The 12,210-nt window shown below is 39.4% G+C and overlaps 1 protein-coding gene across 1 annotated transcript; it reads left to right on the top strand.

Moving 5' to 3' along the window:
* Nucleotides 1-1,551: 1,551 nt before the first annotated feature.
* On the top strand, nt 1,552-11,375 carry LOC104507678 (collagen alpha-1(XIV) chain-like; the record flags this gene model as incomplete). Its single annotated transcript, XM_010149036.1, has 7 exons — nt 1,552-1,686; nt 2,730-2,852; nt 4,260-4,409; nt 4,912-5,028; nt 7,013-7,159; nt 9,847-9,921; nt 11,236-11,375. Coding segments are annotated over exons 1-7 (879 nt in total), but the record flags the coding sequence as incomplete, so codon positions are not given.
* Nucleotides 11,376-12,210: the final 835 nt, after the last annotated feature.

The raw sequence follows: 12,210 nt of genomic DNA, 5'->3' as shown, positions 1-12,210 counted from the left end.
TAAGTTTAAAGGGCTTATCAAAAGTCTCTCAATTTCTTGCTGGCTCAGGCGATAGACTCACACAGTGGACATGGGCCAGGGAAGCTCCAAAATATGAGGTTGCACCTTGGGACTGTTGCTTCCAACAATGTCACTTCAGACCACAGGTTTGATGCGATGCAGGAAAAATAGGATTGGTTTCTCTTTTTTTATCATGTCCCCTCCATGTGCTAGGGAGCTCCCACTCAGGCTTTGGAAGCTCTCCAAAATTAAAGTAGTACTGACAAGTTGAAAGATTGCAAGGCTTTCCTTGGGCACCTTTACCACCACTAGTATGACACTGGTTTTTGAGGCTGTGGCTAAAACAAAGCGATCAACTGACGAGTTTCAGAAATAGCTGCTTATGGGGAAAGCTTGTAACTGTATTAAAAGACCTGTATTAATTCCATTTCTTCTAGCACACCCAAAACTGCCTGGAGAGATTTCTACAGCTTCTCTACTTCTAGTGGGTTGGTTGGTTGGATTGCTGTAGATCTTCCATGTTTCGTGGCAGTTTGGGATCCCCTGCTATTTGCAGGGTGTAGTCCTACTTCCTCTCCTAAATAGCTACCTTCATTTCCTTGTCCCCAGGGTAGATGCAGATGGGACAAACATGTTTTATTCCTGCTTGCTCAGTTCATGCTTCTCAATCTCCTGAGTTCATTTTCTGTCCTTCCAGGGAAGGGGGATTTTTCTGTCCCCAGAGAGCAAAACACTCAACCTTTATTAATGGGCATAGCTTTGGACAATCATATTCATGTCAAGAATAAATACAATAGGAGGATTTATTTTGTTTGTACAGTAAAATTGTTTAAGTACTAACCATCCATATAGTACCAGTGGTTTATGGACCTGTAGTGGCTCATTGGCTTAATATAAAACTGTGTTATCACATAGCCACATTGTCCTTTTTATTTTACTTTGGTATAACTAGTAAATCTCTTAAAAGGGTAGATAATTTAACTATCTTATTTTACCACAGAGCATAAGTAATCATAGAATCATAGAGTCACAGAATGGTTTGGACTGGAAGGCACCTTAAAGACCATCTAGTTCCAACCCCCCTGCCATGGGCAGGGACACCTTCCACTAGACCAGGTTGCTCAAAGCCTCATCCAGCCTGGCCTTGAAGACAGCCAGGGATGGGGCATCCACAGCTTCTCTGGACAACCTGGTCCAGTGCCTCACCACCCTCTCGGGGAAGAATTTCTTCCTGATATCTAATCTAAACCTCCCCCCTTTCAATTTAAACCCATTACCCCTTGTCCTGTCACTACAGGCCCTTGTAAAAAGCCCCCCCCAGCTTCCTTGTAGCCCCTTCAGGTACTGGAAGGCTGCAATGAGGTCTCCCCGGAGCAGAGGTGGCCTCCTCTGGACTTGCTCCAACCGGTCTATATACTTCCGATGCTGTGGGTTCGATATTTAAAAATGCAAGCTATACAACAGTACTAGTGGAATGGGGCATCAGAGTTCATGACATAAAAAGATTTTGGCCCTAGTTATTAAGCTTGATTGTTTCTGTTTTTCTGACCATCCAGGTAATGGTGCCTGGGAGACAAAACAGTCTTCTGCTTCAGCCTCTGCTGTCTGATACAGAGTACAAAGTTACTATCACTCCAATGTATTCTGACGGGGAAGGAGTCAGTGTCTCAGCTCCTGGCAAAACTCGTAAGTACAAACTTTCTGCTTGTCTTTGGCCGGGATTTGCATGACAAAAAGCTTACTATTTTGGCCTCTTTTCCTTGGCTGTAGTAATATATTTTAGTATAAATGTTGTCTTATTTTGCATGGCTTATATGGATCGAGCTTTATATTAACCTCAGTTCATTGATTTCTAAATAATGGGTTGTTTCTAATGGACAAATTGTATTTTATATTCAAATACTGTGGGTTTGCAGAAACTTGTTGAGCAATAAAGCGGGTAAGTTCTTGATAGATGGCTCACCAAGGACAAGCCAACTAATGCAGAAAATAAAGTAAACAATGCCTGCTGGGATAGTATCAAACCAACCATTGTACTGTCAGACTTTCTTTTGTGTGAGATCATTACTTCCTAGAGGTCATTAGAATTGCTGCTGAACTTTTTCTAAAAGTGATTGCATTATCCCTAGGGTTCTGACCAAGTACCAAAAGATTACTCAGCTGTAGTTTAAGTTGTCTCTCTACTGTATATTGCTAAAAAAAACCTCATTGTGCACTGCTAGTTGTAATAGTACAGTTTTATTGAGTTATTCTCCTAATTTACGTAATTTCTGCCTAAATTGAAGTGGGTTTTGTGCAGACACTTAAATCACTTGTAAATCATTCCTTTGATTCCATTTGAAAGGGTTAAGTGTTCACAAGAGCCTGATTTATACATGAAAAATGTTAATGTACTTGGATTGAAAGAAACAATATAAATAAAAGATAATTATCTCTGAATTGTATTATGCTTTTAAAAAAATGTAGGGACAAGGTTGAGAATTCATTCGAAAATTCATTGTTTGTTGCACAAAATTCGTAATTAATGCTTGGTATAACCTTAAATATATCAACATTAATCTGCTGATGTAATGCCAAGGATGAATCTGATTAAAGGCTTTCATCCTGGCAATTTTACCTCTAAAACTGAAAGTACTGGGTATGGCACTGTTTTCATGTGCATGTCTTGAGTTTGATGCATGTGCTTGTATGCGATAAACTTGTAAAAGCTCAGTTTGGTTTCCTTTTAGTACCCCTGTCTGCTCCTAGAAATTTACGTGTCTCTGATGAATGGTACAACAGATTACGTATCAGTTGGGATGCCCCTCCGTCACCAACAATGGGTTACAGGATTGTCTACAAACCTATCAACAGTGAGTTTTTAAACTGATTTTTTTTTTTAATAATTTATTTTTGCCTGCACAATGTCTTGACATCATCTTTTGCTGAATTTTGTACTTAAATCTAACAGTTGTGGTTACAGCTTTGAAAGTGCTGTTAACTTAGTTGACTCAGGTTTTGAGTAAGAAAGTTTCATAGTCACAGAATGATGCAGGTTGGAAGGGATCTCTGGAGAACATCTGGTCCAACTCCCTGATCAAAACAAGGCCAGCTTGGAACAGGTTTTGCTGGGCCTTGTCCAGTTGAGTTTGTAATATCTCCAAGGATGGAGATTTCAAAATGTCTCTAAGCATCTGATCCAGTTTTTGACTACACTCACTGTGAAATTGTCTTTCCTAATATCTAATAAAAATTTCACGTGTTGCAAATTTTGTCTGTTTTCTCTCACCATCTTCCTGTTTGCCTCAAGACATTTTGTCTTTGTCTCCTTTACCACCTCCCATTATGTAGGTGTAGGCAGCAGTAAGATTGCCCCTTAGACTTCCTGATCAAACACAACTCTTTCAGTCTGTCCTTTTAAGTCATTTTACCCTGACTCTTTCTATTTATTTCTGAGATTACCTTTGCTCTCTTCCTGTTCCTCTCTTCTGTGTTCTATTGTTCAACTTCCTTCCTCTCACAATATAAAGTTTTGGTTTCGTTGACTTTTACTCCCATTCTACACCTCTAAAATACTTGACATTTCATTCATTGCCCACTTTGTCTGTGCTGCATCCATTGCCCACCTGCACATTGCACGTGGACAAGGCACCCAAGCTCCTTCAAATTCTTGGGAAAACACGGTCCTCTATTGAGAGCGAAACACAAATGTGTGACCATGAAGTGATTAAAATGCTGTCCAAAGACAATATGGTTGCCTGGTTTCTGAAATGTATCCAGAACAACTAAGAGAGGTGACAAAAGAGCTGCATTAGTTCTGATTTGGGAAAGTTTTATTCTTTTCTATTTCCATTATCATTTTTGCACAGCGTTAAATGATGCTGTTGTATAAGAACCCCTTAGGGACCGTATTGCTGGCTGGCATCTGCTGTCCCCCGTTGGTCCTGGCACACCATCAAACTGAGGAGATCTTTGGCTGCCTATTTAGGGCAGTAGTAAGTCACTGAAGCAGAACAAAAGGTTCTTAACAGATGCCAGTGTCTAACCCTGTCCTAATGAATCACATTGCTGAATTTCCCAAGTGTGTTGTGGCTGTTACCCATGCAAGGACTGAGCGGAGTGTCTTTGGTTTTACCTATGGTTAAAAAAAAAAAAAAAAAAAGGCAAAAAATAGCAGTAACTTTAAGCATACACGTAATTTTAAAAGTGTCTTAAGATTTAACTGCCTGCTAATTCAGTGGATGAGCAAATGACTTTCTAATTTATTTCATTTTTTGCAGTTCCAGGTCCTGCGTTGGAGACCTTTGTAGGGGATGATATTAATACCATTCTCATTCTAAATCTCTTCAGTGGAACGGAGTACAGTGTTAAAGTATTCGCTTCATACTCAACAGGCTTCAGTGATGCCCTAACAGGCATAGCCAAAACCTGTAAGAATGATTTCATGCTGTTCAGATCTCTATGGGCTGTTTTTCAATATAACTGTGGCTTTGTGCAGCTCCCTCAATAAATTGTCATGTGGAAGACACTCTCAGTTTTGTGTAAATTGTTTTCCTGAAGTGAAAGTCTCTTTTATATCAGATTGTATCAGGCTTTAAAATAATCTGCTGGATGTTAGCAGGACAGGGGTTATAAAGCACATGTTATTATTTATCAAACAAACGTATTTGCCTAGTAGTAGATATAAATCTCCTTAATGAAAAGTCTAATCAGTTTTATCAGTTTTTTTTTTTTCCTATCTCCATGTATATGTATCACTTTTGTTTTTTCTTTCCTGTTTTGGATTTTCTTGACATTTTTAAGCAGCTTTTGAAATTATTTGTTAAAAATGAATTGGCACAAGTGTTTCACTCTAGTTCTTTTGGTTTTGTTTTTTTTTTTTGTATGCCCTATTAGAGGTGTAAATCTATTTTTTTTTAATTTAATTTTCAGTGTACCTCGGTGTGACAAATTTGGATTCCTATCAAGTCCGCATGACTAGTCTCTGTGCTCAGTGGCAGCTTCACAGACATGCTACTGCATACAGGGTAGTTATTGAATCGCTCGTGGGTAAGTTGTCTGAGCAACCTGATCCCATTGAAGATGTCCCCGCTCATTGCAGAGGGGTTGGACTAGATGACCTATAAAGGTTCCTTCCAATCCAAACCACTCTCTGGATCTGTGATGCTAAGTTACTAAATCATTTGATATGCAGCTACAGGCTAACCCAGAGAATTGAATTGTGTAAGTTAAAAAATTGTATGCAGTCAGTACAGTAGACTGGCTCCTGGAATACTAGAAATGATGGAGAGAAGAGAGTTGTGCTCACACTGAAAGTTTCAGGAGTAGAAGTAGCATTCCTATCCTTTTAGATCAAACAAATGTTGATAACTTGTCCTTTTTATGGGAGAGAGTTTTATTTATCAATAGAGGGTAAGGGATTACCTGAGTTTTTCACTGGTGTGAGGGGCAGAAGGTGGATAAAGGATGAACTGAATACATCTAAGATTGTAAATAAACCAACAGTGATAACACTGTAGGATTAGGATGGACATGACAGGAGGATAGAAGTGTGGGAAGAAGCTCTAATTGAATCCAGACTATGCTCACAGAGTCAGAGCAGTCTCCAGCCATGTCTGTTCTCATTCTATTAATTGTTAATTATGCACTGTAGTAATATTACTTATCTGGATAAACGTGAGATATTTTTATGTGGCAACACATGGTGTCTTGATGGTTTGAGCACTGGCTGCATAGAAGGTGAATTACAGCCACTTCCGTCTCACTGGTTCTCAGGTGTAGCCAGAAGAGGTTATGAAGAAGTTGCTATTTGAGCAGACTAACTCTCTTTATCCCCAGTAGACATCAGTGATCTTTTGAATGGTGACAAACTCAGTGCTTGGATAACTTGAGAGAAGTGCAGTAAATAACATTTAATGGGTTCTATCAAAGGTAGCATGAAAAACAATACTAATTTGGTTGCAAAAAAATAATGAACTTTCCATGGAATGGCAAGTGGACGGTGATATGGTTTATTTTAAGGCCTGGAATATGGATGAGCTGTTCAGAAAGCAGAGATCTTGGCTGGCACAAAACAGCACAGATTTTCTTCTCATCTGGGAGCTAGCCAACATTCTGCTTTCATCATATAGAACTGCCAAAATTGTTTTAACTAAGCCAAAAGAGCCTAAATGTGAGCTGAACGAGCTAAAGTGTGAACAATTGCTTCTTATTAACATCTATCATGAAGAGTTTTGATTGTCAGATTGGGTGTGTGTCTCGTTCCGACAGTGGAAAATTACTTTTATACTAGTGTAACACCTCCTGATAAGCATCAGGGGTTTTCTGCTTGGCAGTGAATGACTGGTATCTGTTGTATGTACTCTGTAAAATGTGAGATCAGTTACTTGTATTTCACTTCTTTCTGCTACAGATTATGAATTGTGCTGAAGGTTTTATTATTATTATTAAAATGTGCCTTATGCTATTTCTAGTATGTGGGTTTTTTCCATTGTCAACCTGTTTTCCAATGCAGAATTTAGCAGAATTAATTTTGGAACACTGTAAATACTACCTGTTGACCAACTTGTTAAGTGATTACTAGTGGAAGCTGGAATACAATAGCTAGTTCAGTCTCTCTTGCAATTACGAAGCACATTACAGACTCAGATCCAGAGGCATAGACAAAGGATCCCGTAGAATTAGACAATGCAACAATTCCTCATTAGACTCTGATAATTTAGGACCAGATCCAAAGTCCATTGATGAGAGTGTTAGTGATTTTTTATTAACTTCAGTGCGTGGGATGAAATCCATCTTTTTTCCTGCAGATATCTGACACATTCCTCAGCTCCTACTTAATACGAAGGATAAAATGTTACAGAGGCCTCTGCACAGAGGTGAATTTCCAGAAATATTGTGGCATGTAGTTTATTAATTCATGTCAACCACTTGCCCTTCATCTACTGTCATATCCCCTTCTTAATTTAGACTTCAATTACATTATTCAATAAAACAGTAAAGAAGCGTTATAATGGTTTTTTTGTAATTCCAGATGGGAAAAAGCAAGAAGTAAATCTTGGTGGAGGGACGCCTAGACATTGTTTCTTTGAGCTGGTGCCTGGAACTGAATATAAAATTAGTGTTCATACACAGCTTCAGGAGATAGAGGGCCCTGCCGTAAGCATCATGGAGACAACATGTGAGTAAAAGAGATCAGAGTTCAGCCAGCAGCAATAATGCTTGATTGCTTCTTGTGTTTTGCCCTTTGCCTACAGATGTGCCATTCCTACATAGTTTTCCTTTTGCTGAGCTTTTAATTTTTCAGCTACAGTGTGACTCCTCCACAGAGATGCAGGATTCCTACACCACTTCTGTGTATTACTTGTGAAGTCACATGCATCAACTGTATCGGACTTCTTACTGAAACAGAGAGGATGGTTTAGCTTTCTTCATAAAATTACAGACTGGTTTAGGTTGGAAGGGACCTTAAAGATCATCTAGTTCCAAACCCCCTGCCATGGGCAGGGACACCTTCCACTAGACCAGGTTGCTCAAAGCCTCATCCAGCCTGGCCTTGAACACTTCCAGGGATGGGGCATCCACAGCTTCTCTGGGCAACCTGTTCCAGTGCCTCACCACCCTCTCCATGAAGAACTTCTTCCTGATATCTAACCTAAATCTCCCCACTTTCAGAGTCAACCCGTTACCCCTTGTCCTGTCACTACAGGCCCTTGTAAAAAGTCCCCCCCAGCTTCCTTGTAGCCCCTTCAGGTACTGGAAGGCTGCAATGAGGTCTCCCCGGAGCCTTCTCTTCTCCAGGCTGAAAAAGCCCAATTCTCTCAGCCTTTCATCGTAGGAGAGGTGCTTCAGCTCTCTGATCATTCATAAAATGTCTCAATGGGGGATACTCTGAAAAATCTGTGACTTTAGAGAAAAAAATCGACAAAAAGGAAGCAAATAGAGAAACTTCTGTATCCTGCAGCTCTTGTTATTTAGAAAAATTTTGCTAGTGTCTGAGTAATTTACAGTTAAATGGGACCTTGATACCCAATCTGCTTATGTATTTTAAAACAAACAAACCTGCTTTTTTATTATTATTCTCAATAACACAAGACAGGCAAGAAAAAGCCCTCACAGCTGTTTATGAAGGCAAGAGACTGCTCTTATGAGTTCAAAATATTGCAAAACAAAACACAGGATGAACAGAGGGAATATTTCACCTTTATCTTTCTTTCAGTCCGTTTTTAATCTCAGTGATACCCTTCTCATATTGTATTACCATATACCACAGTGCTGTTACCTTTCTCTCAGAGTAGATAATAACTTTCCACTTCAAATGAACTCTCCCACACTTAGGGTTTCAGATAGGAAAAACTTGCAGAGGTGCATGACTCCACTTGTCACTTGTCCAGGGCTCCTTCTCAGAGCAGTGAGGAACAAGCCAAGTTTCTCCTGCTTTTTGAAGAAATCTATTTTGTGTGCTCTGCAGTTCAGGGAGTTAGAAGATGTAAGGAAGAACACACCTTGGCCTACATGTCCATTTGAGAAAGATGGTTTGTGATGCAGGCAAATTATTGTATCACCTCAGAAGAAAAAGGTTCAAGGTGACCTGTACCTCTGTGGTGCTTAGACAGCAAGCAGCCTTTCAAGTCACCTTACTGCAGCTGTGACCCTTTCTAAAGGGGTCTGGTCCTGGTCTTGGTCTGTGCACAGCCATGGAGGTCCTAGGCATTAGTTTCTTTTAGGTGTTTCAGAGTCCTGGTCCTTTCTTTTGCTGAAGCCAGTGGGAAAACCCACATCAGTCACAGTGGGATTCAGCTTGGATGTGTACATGAGGTTTGTAATGAATCCTGTGTGCACTAATCTTTCCCAAAGATAGGTGCCTTTTCTGACGTCGTATCTAAGTCTATCCATTGTCTATAAATGTAACATATATTAGAGCAAATAACAAGTATAGCCTTACTTAAAGGAATGATGTTCTCTCACCTATGGCTTCTTAGGCTACTTGCATTGAAAAAATCAGGAAAAATGCCCTTGAATGAATGTGGAAGCTTTTCCTCAGATACAGTTGTGGAAGGTGACGTGTTATCTCTGAGAATTCTGCCAAGACTGCATTGAAGGACACTAAATAGAGCTCTTGTGTTCAGCAGAGCTGGCCATCGTGACCATGAATTCAGTTAGGTTTCTGGGAAGCTGTCATTCTGAAGCTTATTTTCAGGAGAAGGATGAGACAGTTTTCAGCAAGTATATATGCTGCAGGCAGCAAAGCCACAGTCCTGTAGAGTTGTGGTTAGAACTGCATTTCTGGCTGGAAACATAACAAGGTCTTCCATCAAATTCAGGAAAATCTTGATCAGGGCAGGCTGTGACCTGCTCTGAGTGCAGGCACTGGCTTGCTTTTGCACTGTCTGTATTGTGGATTGCAGGACTAATATCTTCTTCCTTCCCTGGTGGGAAGAGACCTACTTTCTGTGACTAAGGACTGGTTGTGGTCAGAAAGAAGAAGGATGCTGACATTTTACAAAATGAATTATGGATACTAGGTCAAGCACAGGGCTGCCACATGGTCTCCTACACTGGGGAAACATAAAAAGAGGCAGTTCCTGTAGCAGTTAAGTTGCGTCATTGTATCATTCACACTGAAATGCAGCCGTTAATTGCTTTGTAATAGTGCTGTCCTTTTTCAGATGGTCAGTAGAGGAAGATATTACATGCACATGCTCTACTACATTTTTCTCCAATTGATTAGGGATAGTAAATAGGGACTAGTTGATTAAGGATTATAAATTTTAAAAGTGGATGTGAGTAGAAGATGCTGTGTTTAATACAGATAAAATATGTTGGGCATTTAAGCATTTTTTAATATTCCTTCCTTTTATTCGCCAGTACCATTTCCAACTCAACCACCAACAACACCTTCAACACCACCTCCACCACCTACAATCCCTCCTGCGAAAGAGGGTAAGTGCTGTATGTGTGGGTTTATAATAATTTTAAGGTGTTGATGCAATGATTTTCTGATTCTGACACTATTTTACACCTGTGCATTTGCTACAGCGCCAATGTTAAGGCAGCTGGCTTAAATTTAATCAGCCAAAAATTTGATGACATTGCATTGTTGAAATTTGCATAAAGGAGGGTTAACATGTGCAAGATTTTCTTTTTCCAGAACCTAAACCATCCATATTTTGCAGCTGAAGCACACATCCTAGTGTAATTAAACATGTAAAGCTGCATGATTTTAAAAAATATGTCTTCTAATGAAGAAAGTGTTGGTCATGTTCAGTCTCATCTCTCTTCAAATGTAGACTTCCTTCTGTTTATCATTTGAAGATGTAGTGTTTTGTACGAAATCTCATAAATACTTCTATGAGGGGAGCATTATTGTTGGAGACTGAGGATCAAATTCGTCAGCGTGAAGTCGGTGGACCAAACTCCTGCATAGTAATTGAGAATTTAATCCATTAAGTACAGGAAAAAAAAAGACCGTGTGTGTGTGTTTTGAAACTGCACAGCAGCAGTTTTTATCCAAGGAGTAATCAACAGAAAATGAGAAATACAGGTACATATCTTCCTGTCACATTCTCTGGATTTAGATGAACATTTTTCTTCAAGATGAAATATGTTGAAAAGCATAACTTTGCTTTGAGACTGTTTGTTTCTGACACCAAGCAATGAACTCGGATCCTGTGGAGTGTTGAAGGTTCCCAGTTCCCATGAAAGAGTGAGCAACTCGTGTGAGCAGGTGTTATACAGCTGTGCAGGCCATTTTGCATAAGAACATGCTGGAATAAGATGAGATAGGGAAAACCTGTGTTGTTCCTAAATAGGGTACCTAAAGGGGTGAGCATCTTGCACTACAGAGCTTGGGGTAACTTTGAGTGGACTAGTTTCCCACTGGCAACCTCCACAGTCCAGATTCTCTCATCTTGCTTACTGTGTCATGCTAGGAGCCTGGGATTCTATAAATTCATCTGGGACCTCACTAACAACCTAAATAAAAATGGTTAGCCGGATTTTAAAGAACCGCCATGGCTTTGGAGTATATCCTGTGGTAGGATCTGTTGGTGCAGAGCATTCACCCCTTGCAGAGTTCAGCTTGTTGTACACCTGCACTAAGTCAGTGCCAGCGGGTCGGTTTGCTAAAGCATTGTTTATTAACTAACATTAACCAAGCGCTTTCTATGACAGTGGCATTTTCTGAAGTGATTTATGAGATTTCGTGAGGAGTGGAGGCATTGCTTTAATTCAGAAATACTTGCTTTTCTTTCTCAGTGTGCAAAGCCGCCAAAGCTGACCTAGCATTCCTGGTGGATGGGTCATGGAGTATTGGAGATGACAATTTCAATAAAATAATTAGCTTTCTCTATAGCACTGTTGGAGCTTTGGATAAGATTGGTCCTGATGGAACGCAGGTAATCAACACGTAGAGAGACGGAGGGGGCATGGACTTGAACGGGGTATTTTAGCCTAGAACCAGAAGGGAAATGAATCCAAAAGTCATTGATGTCATTTCACAGTTCTTTTGAAAATATAAACTACTTCAGGACAGCATGTTATTTTTCAGTATCTTCTCTTATACACACATTATTGTGGAATTAATGATATGTATTCTGCTAATATGAGGGTTAAGTATAATTTCAGTCTTCTCTAAATTATTCTAATGAGATTTAAGTTGTGTTATTGGCTTTGGTATTGATACTCACTATGGTGTTAATTTCTAAATAAGCTAAAATGGCACTGATAAGGAAAACTAAAGGTTCTTTATTTTTTTTTTAAATCACATGCTCTACAGAATCTACAGTGCTTGAAATAAAATATTTTTTATTTACAATGATTGTTCTATTTATGTATTTGTTTATAGCAGCTTGAATCTGCTACAGAAAAGATTATTTGCAAATATATTACAAGTGTTACCTGTATCATAAACTGCTTGGGATAACACTGAAAATTATTTTTAACTTTTCCAGACTCTGAAGACTGGTTAGTTTTTACCTGTTTCTTGCTATACAGCTATTTTCCCACAGTATAGTCCACAGTGCTTCAGAAACTTATGCATGGTGTTAAGCGTATGAATGGTTCCTTTTAAACTGGGGACACCACTTACAGAATATGGAGTTCAATATGTATAGCACTGAAATACAGGGTCTGGACTCATGTAGCATCAAATTTGGGACAGACAATATTTCAGAATGTATTTTTGCATCTTTCTATTACTTATAGAATCAGAATTGTTTGGGTGGGAAGGGA

This window comes from Eurypyga helias, unplaced genomic scaffold (assembly GCF_000690775.1).
Source record: "Eurypyga helias isolate BGI_N326 unplaced genomic scaffold, ASM69077v1 Scaffold29603, whole genome shotgun sequence".
Taxonomy (NCBI): Eukaryota; Metazoa; Chordata; class Aves; order Eurypygiformes; family Eurypygidae; genus Eurypyga; species Eurypyga helias.
Note: the sequence above shows the minus strand (reverse complement) of the source record. Positions and strands in the feature narration are given on the sequence as shown.